The sequence below is a fragment of the Podarcis cretensis genome (assembly GCF_951804945.1).
Source record: "Podarcis cretensis genome assembly, chromosome: 2".
Taxonomy (NCBI): domain Eukaryota; kingdom Metazoa; phylum Chordata; class Lepidosauria; order Squamata; family Lacertidae; genus Podarcis; species Podarcis cretensis.
Genome location: NC_137171.1, coordinates 7882668 through 7899237, shown reverse-complemented (window position 1 = coordinate 7899237; position 16570 = coordinate 7882668). Strand labels below are relative to the sequence as shown.

Genomic DNA, 16570 nt, shown 5'->3' with positions numbered 1-16570 from the left:
GCAGCTTGTGGTTACTAAAGTTGCCCAAGTGAGCAATTTATTCCCAGAAGGGAGCTAAATATGGCCTGTCACATCTACAGATCATGGGGAAACGTGCCTCCAGACAAATGGCAGAAATGGTCAAATACAGTCGTACTTTGGAATTTGAATGGAATCTATTCCGGAAGTCCATTCGACTTCCAAAACATTCGGAAACCAAAGCACAGCTTCTGATTGGCTGCAGGAAACTCCAGCAGCCAACCAGAAGCCCCGGAAACCACACCGGACATTCGGTTTCTGAAAATTGTTCAAAAACTGGAACACTCACTTCTAGGTTTCGATTGTGCAGGAGCCGATTTGTTCAGGAACCAAGGTGTTTGAGATCTAAGGTACGACTGTAGCAGGATTAACCCCCCCCCCAATATAAACAGAACAAAAGCAAAACCATCAACAACCTGTCACAATGTGAATCAAGTTGAAGGGTGCATTCTAACAGCAACACATCAGGAAGGGAAAGCTACAAAAGGCAGAGCCTAAAAGTTATTCACTTCCCAGGGAAACCCAACTACACCAGGATCTGACCACTACCAGATTTACTTGTATATTTCCTCTCTGGCAAGTTCTCTTTCAGGACTACTAGTTAGGTTGAGCTCTGAATCTCACCTCTGCTGGCACAAAACTGGCAGGGGTTTTCTTTAAAGAAGAATGAAAGCAGCTGCAGAAACAGCACCAATAGTCACAATGGATAAATATTTCAAAATAAAGAACAATTGGGTAAATAATCAGTTCTCCACATTCCCACAGCAATTTGTGATTTTTTAAAAACCCAAAAAGTCCTCATGAAAATTTGTCAGCATATTATTCGGAATTTCTCCTCATACTTTTTTGCAAAGCAATTTCCCCATACTGCATGTTTCCATGTTATTTTCATTAATATATACATTTATATATGCATAAAGGTAAAGGTAAAGGGACCCCTGACCATTAGGTCCAGTCACGGATGACTCTGGGGTTGCGGCGCTCATCTCTCTTTACTGGCCGAGGGAGCCGGCGTACAGCTTCTGGGTCATGTGGCCAGCATGACTAAGCAGCTTCTGGCGAACCAGAGCAGTGCACGGAAACACTGTTTACCTTCCCACCAGAGCGGTACCTATTTATCTACTTGCACTTTGACGTGCTTTCGAGCTGCTAGGTTGGCAGGAGCAGGGACCGAGCAACGGGAGCTCACCCCGTCGCGGGGATTCGAACCGCCGACCTTCTGTTTGGCAAGCCCTAGGCTCTGTCGTTTAACCCACAGCGTACTTTGCCCTAATATTATGCATTTTTGTGGGTGCTACTTGGTGGAATGACTGCTTTGCAAAATTCAGGGAAGTGTGAATTTTGGAGGAGGGTTGTTTTTCAGTTTGCATATTGTTCCAGAAAGTGTGACTTAGGTAGGTTCACCTTCAAATTAAATCAAATGTCTCTCTCATCCCTAGGGCCCTTATGCAAAAGCAAGAGGTTTGTTCTGCCTTTAGGGTGAATCAGCCCACCTGCACCCAGCTCCCAAGAGACTGTACTTACCATCTGTACTGGCATCATCCACAAGAATGATTTCCTTTAGCAATATAGCTGGGGAGGAGTACAGGACGCTGAACACAGTGCGAAGCAAGGTTGACCAGGCCTCGTTATGGAAGACGATGACAACGGAGGTGGTCGGGAGGGGCGGGCAGCGTTTGAACTTTTGGTCGATGCACCTACAAAAGGAACATCAAATCCGTGGTGTGCATGAGATGAAGGAAGGGTTGTTCTGTTCCCCCTCTAGTTACTAGAGCAGAGGTGGGGCAACATGTGGACCTCCAGTTATGGTTGGACTACAACTCCCATCAGCCTCAGCCAGTAGGTCCAACAGTCAAGAATGACTGTTTGGGAATCACCCAAAGAGCTACATCTTCCCTATTCCAGTAGTGAATCATAAAAGCTTCTCTTTAAACCAGATAGAGATTGGTCTATATGCTGCTAAAAACCACGGTCGGCTCTACCATGAGGCAGAGTGAAGCAATGGCCTCGGGTAGCAGATATTGGGAGGGGGGCATCAGCAATCACCATTCGGCTACCCCCCCACAGAATAGACCAGAGTAATGTGTACTACCACTAAGTATCACCCCCCCCCAAATGCTAGAGGGATCACCCTGAGCTCTGCTTATTCAGTGGTACCTTGGGTTACATACGCTTCGGGTTACATATGCTTCAAGTTGCATACGCTTCAGGTTACAGACTCTGCTAACCCAGAAATAGTACCTCGGGTTAAGAACTTTGCTTCAGGATGAGAACAGAAATTGTGCAGTGGCAGTGCGGTGGCAGCAGGAGGCCCCATGTGCTTCAGGTTAAGAACAGTTTCAGGTTAAGAACGGACCTCTGGAACGAATTAAGTACGTAACCAGAGGTACCACTGTATGGGTGAATGCTGCTACCTCACTTCCAGTCTTGAAGGAGCATTCAATTGGCAGTCCTCTCAGCTTCTGCACATGAGGTGATGGTGTCGGGGAGACACATCTTGTCTGTTGCCTCAGGCAGCAAAATGTCTTGGGCCAACCCTGCCAAGACCATAACTATTTATGGGAGTTTTAAGCAGGTAGAACTTTTGATCACAGAATCATAAAAAACCTCCAAGGAAGGAGAGCCCACAACCTCCTGAGGGAGACCATTCTACTGTCTATCAACTCTTACTGTCAGAAGGTGTTTCGTCGGAATCTTCTTCCTTGTAACTTGAAACTGGAGCAGGAAGAGAAAAGCTTGTCTCTGCTTCCATGTGACAGCCCATGAGATATTTGAAGAGAGACAGTAGAACAGTCTCCCAAGGGAGGTTGAGGGCTCTGCTTCCTTGGAGGTTTTTAAGCAGAGGTTGGATGGCCATAAATCATGGATGGTTCAGTTGATATTCCTGCATTGTAGTGGGTTGGACTGGCTGACCCTTGGAGTACCTCCCAATTCTACAATTCTCTGATTCTATATGTAAGAAGAGGAAGAAGAAGAGTTTGGATTTGATATCCCGCCTTTCACTCCCTTTAAGGAGTCTCAAAGCGGCTAACATTCTCCTTTTCCTTCCTCCCCCACAACAAACACTCTGTGAGATGAGTGGGGCTGAGAGACTTCAGAGAAGTGTGACTGGCCCAAGGTCACCCAACAGCTGCATGTGAAGGAGCGGAGACTCGAACCCGGTTCCCCAGATTAGGAGACTACCGCTCTTAACCACTACACCACACTGGACCACACTGTAACATTTCCAGGACATGCAACACGAAGCATTTCTTGGTGAAAACACAAGGGGAGGAGAAAAAGAGAGTCCAATTTCTACAACTTGCTCCCTCTTTTGATTTCAATGCCCATACCCTTCTCTCTGAATTTTCCAGCAGGAAGGCAGACGAGTCCCTTACATGCCGCATACCTCTGGTCCACATCAAAAGGGGGAATACGTTCCACATGGTAGATCAGGTTTTTCTTCTGCCTCTCCCCCGCCCCCCCCCCAAAGTGCTCAACAATAAAAGTTTCATTCATGGGCTCCCTCCATCTGAGCCAATTTCCCCGGCTCTCCCGATTTATGGTTTTGGTTCTGGGAGGGCTTTGCACTTTAATTTAAATTGGTTTATGCCTCTTTGGTTGACTGAATAACATTCTTGCAACTCCCTGCATAGAACAGGGCATTCTTCCATTGTGACATCTACACCTGCTAGGCAGAAATAATCGGTCGCTGGGAGGGCGGGAGGTAAGGAGAGGAGAGAGACTGTCTGCAATCGCTCCCCCTTCAGCCTAGTTTTTTTTTTTTTTTGGAGCCATTATTCGGGTCGCCTTTGTTGGCTCACTTCTTCCCACCCACTGCAAGGCCTTGACTGACTTATCTCCCCCTCTATGAGAAGCAGCAGTGGCCTCAGACCACAGGGGAGGCGGGGGAAGAAGGGGTCACGTTTGACTCCTTCTTTGCCCCCCTGCTGTACTGTAAGCCGTGTCTGTTCCACTTGGCAAGCAAAGTGAAGAAGAAGAAGAAATGGAAAGGGGCGCCGAAACTGTTAGAAGTGGGAAGGAACGGAACAAAACCAAGGGCGGGCAACGGAGGGAATGAAAAAGTTTTTGAACTTGGGCTGGTGGGGGGGGGGAGAAGAGAGGGTTGCAATTGTAAACGCTTGCTGCTTGATAAATGGGACGCTAGTGGGGCGTAGAAGGTAGGGGAAAGCAGGGGAAGAAGGGGTAGCCGTGGATAATTAAAAAGGGAGAAACGCACCTCAGGCCTTTCTCTTCACCACGGATGAGAACCAGCAAGATTTCAGCTCTTAGCAGAGGGGATTTTGGCAGAAGGAAATGCACCTCCTGCCCCCAGCTGCCTGCCGATTGCCACTTCTTCAGTAGACAGCGCCCAGGAATCTGTGCAGGCAGCTGGATATGGGGAGACCTTCTTGATAGCAACCCCCCCCCCATCACAGACCTCAAATGGTCCAAAGTAGTAGCTACAGAGTTATTTTCACCAGAATAGTTCAACCAGTATTGCCAGGTGGTCAACCGTTCACCAATTTTGAATGGTCTTTTAATTAGAGCCAAAATGAACATTTGCAAAATACTTAAAGCTCAGCACAAACAAACAAACAAACGAAACCCAAACAACTTCTAAATGAGAATTTTGAACTCCACATTCACAATTTCAATGAGATGTTAAAAAATAATATCCTCACAATTGGAAAGCTTCAGACATGTTGGAATCTCTTAGTTGTTTTTATATGCTTCAAATACGAAACCCTAATAATAATAATAATAATAATAATAATAATGCAAACAACTTGTATTCCAAGGAGCTGGAAGCAATGTTCTTAGTTGTAGCCCCTTCCACGCTAAGAAAGTGTGTGACTGGCTCAAGGTCACCCAGCGAACTTTATGGCTGAGTGGGAGTTTAAACCCACATCTACCACCGGTCCTAGTTCAATGTTCTAGCCATTCTACTGTACTGATGCTTTTATACTAATTAATTACATATTGATCCAAATTCCACAAAATGGTTGTGCTAGTGGGAGCCAGCGCAAGGACTCCATCTAGTGCAATGGGGTTTTCTATGCTCTCCTCCCACTAGGGAGAGCAGAAGTGAGATCATCCTGTGAGGCAAGCAGAAATTATCATAATATTGTGACATTGAATTCTTCCCACTGTCTTCAAAATATGCTAATGAACGATCTTTAAGGCAACCTTTGCCAACCTGATGCGCACTTTAGACTTCAGCTCCCATCAGCCCCGGCCAGCATGGCCAATGGTCAAGGATTATGGGAGTTGTAGTCCACGACAGGCAGAGGACACGTGGCTGTCAAAGGCTGTGCTAAGGAATCCTTGGAGTTTCTCAATGGAGAGATCATCCAGGAGACAATCTTCCTGGAATATACTCTACCTATCACAATGGATCTTTCTCTGCAACATATAGATAAAGGGCAACATTGGGTGTGTTACAGAGCACATTATTCGCTCACAGTGGGTGGAGATGAAGCAAAACAACATAGTATGCATACACGGCAAATTGGCAAGGGTTGCATTGGGTGCATGTAAGAATTATTTGGCAAAGAAGACAATGTGGAAAGTGCTCCCTGAAGTAAGCAAGTTACACATCCAGCTGGTTTTAATGGTATTAAGCTGGTCTAATGTCATCTTAGGGGACGCAGGTGGCGCTGTGGGTTAAAGCCTCAGCACCTAGGGCTTGCCGATCGAAAGGTTGGCGGTTCGAATCCCTGCGGCGGGGTGCGCTCCCGCTGCTCGGTCCCAGCGCCTGCCAACCTAGCAGTTCGAAAGCACCTCCGGGTGCAAGCAGATAAATAGGGACCGCTTACCAGCGGGAAGGTAAACGGCGTTTCCGTGTGCGGCTCTGGCTCGCCAGAGCAGCGATGTCACGCTGGCCACGTGACCCGGAAGTGTCTCCGGACAGCGCTGGCCCCTGGCCTCTTAAGTGAGATGGGCGCACAACCCCAGAGTCTGTCAAGACTGGCCCGTACGGGCAGGGGTACCTTTACCTTTACCTTTTAATGTCATCTTTCGGCTTATGGAAGTGAGAGCTGGACCATAAAGAAGGCTGATCGCCGAAAAATGTATGCTTTTGAATTATGGTGCTGGAGGAGACTCTTGAGAGTCCCATGGACTGCAAGAAGATCAAACCTATCCATTCTGAAGGAAATCAGCCCTGAGTGCACACTGGAAGGACAGATCCTGAAGCTGAGGCTCCAATACTTTGGCCACCTGATGAGAAGAGAAGACTCCCTGGAAAAGACCCTGATGTTGGGAAAGATGGAGGGCACAAGGAGAAGGGGACGACAGAGGACGAGATGGTTGGACAGTGTTCTCGAAGCTACCAGCATGAGTTTGACGAAGCTGCGGGAGGCAGTGGAAGACAGGAGTGCCTGGCGTGCTCTGGTCCATGGGGTCACGAAGAGTCGGACACGACTAAACAACTAAACAACAAATGTAATCTTTGCTGCCGTGGTCATCCTAGTGGCTATATAATTTAATGTTTTAAAGATATCTTAATGTTACATGTTTATGGCGTTTGCCATTTTGATTCTTCCTACTGCATTTTATTGGCCTTGTTGGTGTCCTTGCCCTAAAAGATGGCCTATAAATACCTTATTTTTTTTAAAAAAATGTACCACTGCTTATCAATTATGCCATCACAATCACATGCTAGATGCCGCTGCATGCCAGCTCAGAAATGAAGTCTTATAACAATTGTTATATCAAATATTGAAATGATTTCCTAACACTACTCACCATTACCCCAAGACCAATTTAACACTCTTCAAGTTGTGCCAGGGTAAATTCTGCACCAGGGTGCACATATACGAGGATAAGACAACTTCTGTTAGATGACATGTATCAAGACTATGCCAAGTTGGATGGCCTGCAAGTGGCCAGAGGATAAATTTGGACACAGGGGACTAATATTTGAGTCCCCAATAATCTCGGGAAATCCCAGGCAACTTCAAAGCAACATCGTTCAGCCCAAGCAACTTCCAGAGATGCAAAGTCTGCTGGACTTTTAACTCTTCCTAGGCTACACCCCGCACTGGTCTCACTTTGCAGCCTCAAGTGTTTTTGCCTGACCGGATTGCGAACACTAATAATTCCTCTTGCTTGCCTGGATGGAGAGTAGAGAGTTTGTGTAGGAACTAGCTTATTGCAGACAGGTAAAATATTGCTCCTCCCACTTTTGCTCTTCCTTGGCATGTGGCCCTCGGAAGGTTGCATAGAAGAGAAAGTGGTCCTTGGGCTGACAAAGGCTCCCCACCCCCACTGAATACGGCTGGCTCTCCATGAGACTGTATGTTCATAATGCTCAGTTACTCACTTAGTTAAGGGTTGCCTGTATCCACTCAACCCTACCTGCCCCAGACTGTCTCATAAGAGTGGTGCATGTTCTGGTTATCTCCCCCTTGGACTACTGCAATGTGCTCTACGTGGGGCTACCTTTGAAGGTGACCCGGAAACTACAACTAATCCAGAATGTGGCAGCTAGACTGGTGACTGGGAGTGGCCGCCGAGACCATATAACACTGGTTTTGAAAGACCTACATTGGCTCCCAGTACTTTTCTGAGCACAATTCAAAGTGTTGGTGCTGACCTTTAAAGCCCTAAACAGCCTCAGTCCAGTATACCTGAAGGAGCGTCTCCACCCCCATCGTTCAGCCCAGATACTGAGATCCAGCTCCAAGGGCCTTCTGGCGGTTCCCTCACTGTGAGAAGTGAGGTTACAGGGAACCAGGCAGAGGGCCTTCTTGGTAGAGGCACCTGCCCTGTGGATTGCCCTTCCATCAGATATCAAGGAAATAAACAACTATCTGACTTTTAGAAGACATATGAAGGCAGCCCTGTTTAGGGAAATTTTAATATTTGATGTTTTATCGTGTTTTTAATATTCTGTTGGGAGCCACCCAAAGTGGCTGGGGAAACCCAGCCGGATGGGTGGGGTATAAATAATAAATTATTTTTATTATTATTCTATATCAGGCATAGGCAAACTCTGGCCCTCTAGATGTTTTGGAACTACAATTCCCATCATCCCTAGCTAACAGGACCAGTAGTCAGGGATGATGGGAATTGTAGTCTCAAAACATCTGGAGGGCCAGAGTTTGCCTATGCTGAGTGGACAAAGATGAAGTTCTTACTCAGGAGGCCTAGTGTCTGGTCCCAGAGCCCTCTGGAGGGAAATCCGGTCACTGGCGTAGGCGTTGAAGCAGTGCTTCTCGTAGCCCCGCTCCTTCTCCTTCGTCTCTTCTTGCGTCCACTGGTCCTTCTTGAAAGCTTTGCCATCGCCCCCTGGGCTGTTGGGGTCCTGCGGAGGGCGCTCCATGAAGGGCTTCAGTTCTGCGGGTGTGTAGTAGCCGGGCAGGCAGGACTTGCTGTCTTGCTCAAGGGCCTCCTGCTGAACCGGAGCCCGGATCTGCAGCTTGGGCATGGAGTCCCGGATATTGTTGACCGCCCCCATCATGATGTCAATCATCTGATCCTTCCTGTCCACAATGTTCTTCAGCCAGGGCTCCTCCTTTTGATCCCCGCTGCTCACATCTCTCTGCATGATGAAGAGGAAGATGACAAAGACGACGCCCACCAAAGCCAGCTTCAGTGGGCCGTAGTGCCGCCGGAGCAGCCGCGTCAGGTGGGCCATGGCGCAGAGAGCGGTCTCTCCTCCGTCAAAGGCACAAGCTCTCCAAGGCTCCGGCTGACCGGTGGAGTCTCACCATCTTCTTGCAAACCTGAGAAACACACAAGGATGCCCATCAACCTCGGGCCAATGGCTCTGTGTCCCACCCCCAGACCCCACCTAAGCAAAGGGGAGAAAAAGAAGAGGAGATATTGCAGGGGGCACCACATGTGTTGGGAGTGGTGGGCACATGTGCAAACCAGAAAAACTATTGTGGGCACCAGATGTACACTGCAACTTCCCACTACCCACCCTTGGTAATCACCCCCGTCATGGAATTAGGCTAAAAAAAAGTCTACTAATGGTTAAGTAAGGCTTCTTTCAGCAGAGGAAGGAGAAGGGTGATGGGACGTTCTGGGCACCAGGGAAGGTCCTGGGGGCGTATGTGTGCCCGCAGGCACCATGTTGGCAACCCATGAGAAGCTTCATTATATATTTTGCACCACATTGTTCCCTGGCATTAGCCTCTTCGCTGCGCCATGCACAGCCACTGACCCACACAGTTCAAAATAGTAAATCAAATAACAGAAAAAGGGAAGGGGAAAGGGGAAAGGCTGGAGGGCGGAAGGCCACTATCTGCCTGGCAGGCTCCTGGAGTCAAGATGAGCCAGACCCACAAGCACCTAATACTAGCAGAAGTAATACTAATACTAATACTAATACTAAATACTAATAGTAATACTAATACTAACAGAAGACTTGCATTGATAAAGACATAACCCGCAGCAGTGGAGAGGAGGCTGCAGATCAGGGGCAGATCTACACACAGGGAAAAAAACTGCTATAAATAAGTCATAAATTAAATGGTTATAACAAAAGGGGGAAAAATGCTATGTAAAATCACAAATAATTTTTTGTTTGCTCTCCAGAGCCATCTAGTGTTGCATGTTTATAACGCATTCAAAGTGCTGTTTTTTTTTTTTATTAATGTAGCCGAGTCCCAAGAAGCTGGAAAGATCATCCAGAGCTTTGGGCCAAAGTCAGGGATGTACATGCACGACAAACCATTCCTGTGCCTGGTACTTAAGCAGATGAAAGTACTAGCGTTCAGGAACAGTATCACCAGCCCCTGTGTAACAGTGCTCTTTTTGTACACACAGACACACGCTATTGCGGGTGAACCCTAGTGTTGCCCCAGAGTCGTAGAATATGTTGATATTGCTTGCAATCCAGGGACATTTATGGGAGCTTAGCTCTAGTTTGGAACTCCTGTGGAAAGCTACCTAAACATCATAGCTTTTGCATTTATTGATCACCAACAAATTTACAATAATTTTTGATAGCATCCCTTTCCATTTTCCTCTAATAGAAACTTTTTTGATTACTGTATACAGTCATACCTGTGCTCCCGAATGCCTTGGGAGTCAAATGTTTCGGCTCCCGGACAATCAAAAACTGGGAGTGAGGGTTCTGGTTTTCGAACTTTTTTTGGGAAGCTGAACGTCCGGTGTGGCTTCTGCTATTGTTTCCAGCATACCTGTGCAATCGGGAACCAATCGGAAGCTGTCCCTTGGTTTCCAAACTTTTCAGAAGTGGAACAGACTTCCAAAACAGATTCCGTTCGACTTCTGAGGTACATCTGTACAGTGGTACCTCAGGTTACATACGCTTCAGGTTACAGACTCCGCTAACCCAGAAATAGTGCTTCAGGTTAAGAACTTTGCTTCAGGATAAGAACAGAAATCGTGCAAAGGTGGCGCAGCAGCAGCAGCAGGAGGCACCATTAGCTAAAGTGGTGCTTCAGGTTAAGTACAGTTTCAGGTTAAGAACGGACCTCCAGAACGAATTAAGTACTTAACACGAGGTACCACTGTACTGTGTTCATAAGCAGTGCCCACATTCGCAAGCAACTCTAAGCCACAATGTCTGGTTTAGTAAATTAAGGCACCCTTGCTTAAATTGAGGAGTAATTGAAGGGGGAGGCAGAGAGCTACAGCCCTATTAGTGATGTCTTCAGACAGTTAACCTGCAGACTGATATACCAATGTGCTTATTTGTCGCAAAGCCATGGAAACACTATGTGACTTTTAAATGTCCCTGAAAGAATCTGGGATTTCTACGTAGCTGTATAGCAACAATGTGTTTCTATAGTTGTGACTTTTCAGCATCACAGCACTGTATCTGACAGACTTCACCGCTCCTGGGGTTTCCTCTTACAGCTTTCATTTCCTGAGACTGCAGTCCTGCACACACTTTATTGGGGGCAAAGTCCTGTTCAATCTAGTAGACCTTCTCCTGCGTAAACATGGACACAGGATCAGGCTGCAGGAGGAGGATAGATCTGGGTGAAAAAAGGCAGAGGAAACGCAACACAGAACATGCGTCCCTCAAGCTCAGAATTCACCATTTTTCATTTACATGCAGATGATACAGGACTGATGGAACAGCCTGCTGGAAATACTGGTGTTTAATTTACAGGAGTTCAGCCTTTCATGTTCCACCACCTAGGATGCCCACCAGAGCTGGAGAGGATCGACATTATAGTTACCAGTAACCAAGGTTTACTAAAAAATGACTATAACACAGTGACACCAGGCCTGCACTTACCATGCACCAAGCCAGTAGAGCTTGAATGTTATCCCATTATTTCTTTCTAAATCTCAGAGCCACTTAACACAGGGCATACGGCACCTGGGAACTTAACCAGCCTACACATGCCCTCTTCCAAGTCTGCAGCTCAATGATGGGGCACATGCTCTGCACTATGACAGCTCCAGGTTTGACCCCCGAACCTCTCATGGAAAAGACCTTGGGTTGGAGGGCTGGCCAGCAGCCAACAGGCCCTACAGACTAGCGGACGACCTCTGTACAAAGCACTTTATAGTGGTACCTCTGGATGCGAACGGGATCCGTTCCGGAGCCCCATTCACATCCTGAAGCGAACGCAACCCGCGTCTGTGCATGCGCGGGTCATGATTCACCGCTTCCGTGCATGTGGGTGATGTCATTTTGAGCAACTGCGCATGCGCGAGCAGCGAAACCCAGAAGTAACGCATTCCGTTACTTCCGGGTCGCCGTGGAACGCAACCCAAAAACGCTCAACCCGACGCTACTTCAACACGAGGTAAAACTGTATTTAGTTTCAACAAGCATTGCTGTTGGATCTAAGATTTGGGGAGGGAGTACCCCGCTGGGCAAGGCACTGGAGACAGGACATGCAGAGTGAGAATTCTCAGTGATAGTGGCAGATATGTAGACGTTGGGCCAGTGGCGTAGCATGGGTTTCCAGTGCCCAGGGCTGCGTGGAAGGCAGGGTGGGAAGGAAACGGATGGGATATGTATGCACATTCAACTGGCTAATTATGTCCACATTGCTCAGGAGATTGCAGCCACAGAGGTAAGAAAAGAAGAGGCATTCTGTTGTCTGGAGAGGTCATTTCCTGGTTCACAGGAAGCATGATGGAAGCACACAGCTGTATTGAGGCAGCACCGGGTGTTGAAATTGTGTGCCCCAGGCAACTGCCTCTGTGCCCCCCATGCTATGCCACTCCGGTGGGCCCTCTGGGGATACTGGGGCCCTTGTCACTCTCAGAAACTGGCCTTGGGTTTGAAGGCCATTCATACTGAAGCCAGATGGGGAATGTGCAGTTTCCCCCCAAAATGCTCCTAGCCATGGAAGTGCGAGTCGCTGGGGAAGTAATGCAGCCCTTTAGCCCAGGATCAACCGCTTAGTTTTTCAAGAGAGGTGGCGGGACTCATGTTTGCCAACAACCCAAGCATTCTCAGTGCCCTCTCAACATGCTCAGAGGCACCAGCTTCACTGCTTAAGCCCAGGACAGATAGGTGCCCTCCAGCATAGCGTCAGCGGTGATAGGAGTTGCAGCCTGTTCTAGCACTGAGCCCTGCAAGTTCAGAACTAGGTCTTTGCTGACTCTTAAAATTAGCCCCTATCCACCAACGTGCAGATTATAGACAAAAAGAACAAACTCACAAAGCTACAGTAAATAAGGAAGTCTCATGATATTCTTTAAACATTCAGCAAACCATAGCAGTGCCAGATGGGTGGGTGGTGAATATATTTTTTTATATAAAAAAAGAAAGGCACAGTTCTAAGAAAAAGGAGTTTCTAACCCCTGATTGTTATGCTAGAATTATTAATCCTTTCTGGAATCAAAGAGGCTAAACCTTCAAGCAAGAGAGCCAACAACACAGACTGGTAAAATCCAGGACTGGTACATAGAGGTGAGACCTTTGAAACAGATTTGCATGATTCCCTAGGAAATACTTGGATTTTGAGAATCTCCTTTTTCAGGAATTTAGAAAGACCAAAAAAAGGAGAAAGTTTCTCACTCAGATGTTACAGAGTTAATTTTTTTTTATTAATTACAAGTATTCTATTCATCTTCCAAACAACACAAGATACACAAAAGACATCAAAAAAGAGATCATAAATAAACCCATAGTTTCAATGCCATATGTCTTCAGGATCTTCCATCTACCTCACTCCGGTCCCCCTTTTCCTTTTCCTTTTCCTGCGTCCTTTATTGCCTTAACCATCATCTATACTATATTCAATACCTTAATTATCCATCAAGCACTTTGCGAAAATTAATCCAGGCATACTAAAGATTTTAGCTGGGAACAATGTTTTCTTAAATACCCTCTGTAACATTCCCACTCCTGTGTAAACTTTTGGTTTGTTTGGTTCCTGATTATCTGTACAGAGTTAAATTTGAAGAAAGGATGTAAAGGATCAGAAATGAAGAAGCTAGTACCAATTATCCTCTGCGCCAGGGGTGCCAACTTGAATAAAATATTGGGGGAGGCCAGGTAAGCCCAGCCCCACATAATCAATCACACGACACAATGCATGCACACCATTAGAATGGCAATGCCCACCAACTTTGGGGAGGCCCAGCCCCCTCAAATATTTTGCCGGGTGAGCCCCTGGGAGTTGCCTCTTATGCTAGGGTTGCCATATCTTGAAGAGCAAAAAAGAGGACAGCCCAAGCTGCTGCTGGCCTGAGCATGCAGAGCTACTGCCACCATGCCCATGCCCCTCTTTCCCCAACTCAGGCTGGCAGCAGCCATGGCATGCAAAGCAGCCTGAGCCCACCAAAACCCAGACATTTTCTTTAAAGTGTAAAAATCTGCCCGGATGATTATGTTACCCCCCCCCCCCCAAAAAAAGAGGACATGTCTGGGTTTCCCTGGACATATGGCAACCCTGTTTTGTGCCATGTTGGAGGGTATGCAATATGAGATCTGGAACATTCCCCTCCACCCCCCCCCCCCCGATCCCTTTGTTGTTGTGGAGGATGGAGCGTTAAGAGAAGCCCAGAAGAATTATAGGGAAATACTTCCCAGACCAGATAACATTGTTTGCTGTTGAATGAGCACAATGGAGTACTACTTCCCAGAATCTGCATGTTGCAGCAAGGTACAAAAATGGGGAGAAGGGGAGAGGACCCGGAATCCGTCTTCCTTTTCCCTTGGCACACAACGCTCTTTATCTAAGCAACACCAAATCTCTCTTTATCCAAGCATTAACATTGGGTTAAGCTGGAATTACCTACCACACCTACTGCAAACAGGATGTCCTTTACTCTTCTTGGTTGTTGTTGTTTTTTTTTTTGGGGGGGGGGAAGGAAATACTCTGTAAAGAATGATCCTCGCATGGGTTTGTAAGTTGCATTTTAAAAATAAAAGCCCTTGCTGGGCAGAGGGCTGCCGCCTTTCCCCTTCCCAATTGAAACAGAATTACATCACTTACACTTTTCAGACTCGAGTCATTGATTTCATCCTGAAGGCAAACAGGCAAGAGGAGGCAGATTTTACAGCCTGGAATTGATTCGAGCCATTTCCTTGCTTAGCGCTTCCTAAACCCTTTGAATTAAATAGCGTTGTACCAGCATATCTGTGTCTGTGTGCAATATATAAATGTTACATCTGATACTGATGCATGTCGCCAGAGCATTCTTAAATCCAGAAGCCTGGGAAATTATTACAAAGGCATGATAGTTCAGGCAAGCATGTGTTCTTCTAAATTAAGAAAATTTACTTAGGTGACAAAGGGCTCTGTCTTCACCCTTCAAATGCCACCAGTACTTGAAACTATTGGCTAAGACTCTGTGAGGCAGCGATCACCGCCGTGTTCACCCTGCAAGTTTACTTGCAGAATAAGGAACGCCACCGACAAAAAGCAAATACTACTTCTGCATTGTGGCCAGGAAGTCTTTCCCTCCCTACAAACATATTTGCACAGTTGTGCAAAAATTACAGCACTTTGCCTACTTTGGTAAAGTGACGTGTCCTGTTTTACAGAAGACAACCCCCTGGTTGACCGGCTGCCTGGACCACTTTCCTACAATTTAAAAAGCAGCATCACAAACTAATTTCCCCACTTATGAAGGTGTCCCACCACAAATACTTTTCTTTTTTTTAGATCTCCTGAGGTCAAATCCTTTTGTAGCAGAGAGAATCAGTTGAGACACTTTCTCTGATTTGCAAATGGGTCCAGGGGTCCAAAAAAGGTTGGCAACCCCTCAGGTGGAGCAAGGCAGCTGAGTTCTGGATGTTGTGAAAGCACAGTAAACCTTACAGTCTAAATTTACTATTATAGCAATTAATTTACTATTATATTGAGGGGCACTTTCCTCTGTGTCTGAGAGGCCAAAATAACTTGGCCAACCTTGGATACTGTGCTTCTCAGATTGGGAAGTGATGACATTTGCCGTCCCCCTTCAGGCAGCGAAATATCTTGGGCCTGCTTGGGCCCTCTCCATTGTCCTGCGTAGGAAAGAGAGAGCGAAATATTTCCTGTTTGATGAAGGTAAAAGAGCACTCAGCCACAAGATGACTGGTTACTTAACCCCCGCAGTCTCAAGGTGTGTCTGGGACTCAAGTGATTTCTTTCTTTCTTTCTTTCTGCCAAGGACTTTCAAGGATGAAGGACAATCTCTGTTTCCGTTCAGCAAACAACAGACCCAGGTCCTGCTTTTGTGCAGAAAGGGATGTGGGCACATGCAGAATGCATGTTAAAGATGACCCAAGACTGTGGTCTTTGTGGACCTGGTTAGCCCAAGGCAGGTTCCAGCACATATTTAATCTTTTGGTACACCTTCAGGGCACAGCTGAGGAGGAGAATAGAATTCCCCCATAGGCCTGGTGGGCAAATGACCCTAATGCAGGCATCCCCAAACTCGGCCCTCCAGATGTTTTGGGACTACAACTCCCATCATCCCTGACCACTGGTCCTTTTAGCTAGGGATGATGGGAGTTGTAGTCCCAAAACATCTGGAGGGCTGAGTTGGGGGGTGCCTGCCCTAATGGGAGAGGGGAACAGAAAAACCTCTTGGCATGACAAGGGTTTTTCTGTGCTGTTCGTCCACATGTGTGAAGGCTGGAAAACGTTCCTGCAAATTCCCATGCACACAGAATTGCAAGGACAAAGGCAAAAACCCACCAGAAAGAAAGATGTTCCCACTCAATTTGGTGGGGCCCACCAGAAAGAACGATGTTCCCATTCAATTTGGTGGGGCTTGTGCAGAAGAATGGCTATATTGTGCCCCAAGAAGTCTGGCCACCCTTATCAAAGCTGTTCAAGGTTAAGGAGCAAAGGCACCGTCCATTTTCCTGCCCCTGGCTTTCTGCCTGTACAATGTGTGCGGAGCTCAGTTCTCTCGCTGGGGCCAACCTAATTTGTTTTACCAAGCAACCCCTTGTCTGCAGGAACCTTTTGACATGGCACACCGCCTTTGAGCCTGCTCTCTTGTTGAGAGAAGTTGCAGACACAATAATGAGACTCAGTCTGAGAAGCAGTTTGATACACAGAGCAGCCCAGGTTAGGACAGTCTGACAGTGTTCACGGCTCTGATTTTTAGGAGCTTTCAAGACTAGGGATGAACACATCTGTCCATTTTGGTTTCTCCCTGTTTCTCCTTTTCCCCATCT

The 16570-nt window shown here is 46.9% G+C and overlaps 1 protein-coding gene across 2 annotated transcripts in view; it reads right to left on the bottom strand.

The window, feature by feature from the left end:
* The window catches only part of GALNT6 (polypeptide N-acetylgalactosaminyltransferase 6), a 64262-nt gene that overhangs the window by 25484 nt on the left and 22208 nt on the right, over positions 1-16570 (bottom strand). For both annotated transcript variants that reach the window (XM_079966717.1, XM_079966716.1), the window contains exons 2-3: positions 8142-8729; positions 1543-1715 (exon numbers count right to left, since the gene is read on the bottom strand). In XM_079966717.1, the coding sequence (XP_079822843.1) occupies positions 1543-1715; positions 8142-8641 (673 nt within the window). In that variant the 5' untranslated portion in view covers positions 8642-8729. The remainder of the gene's footprint in view (positions 1-1542; positions 1716-8141; positions 8730-16570) is intronic.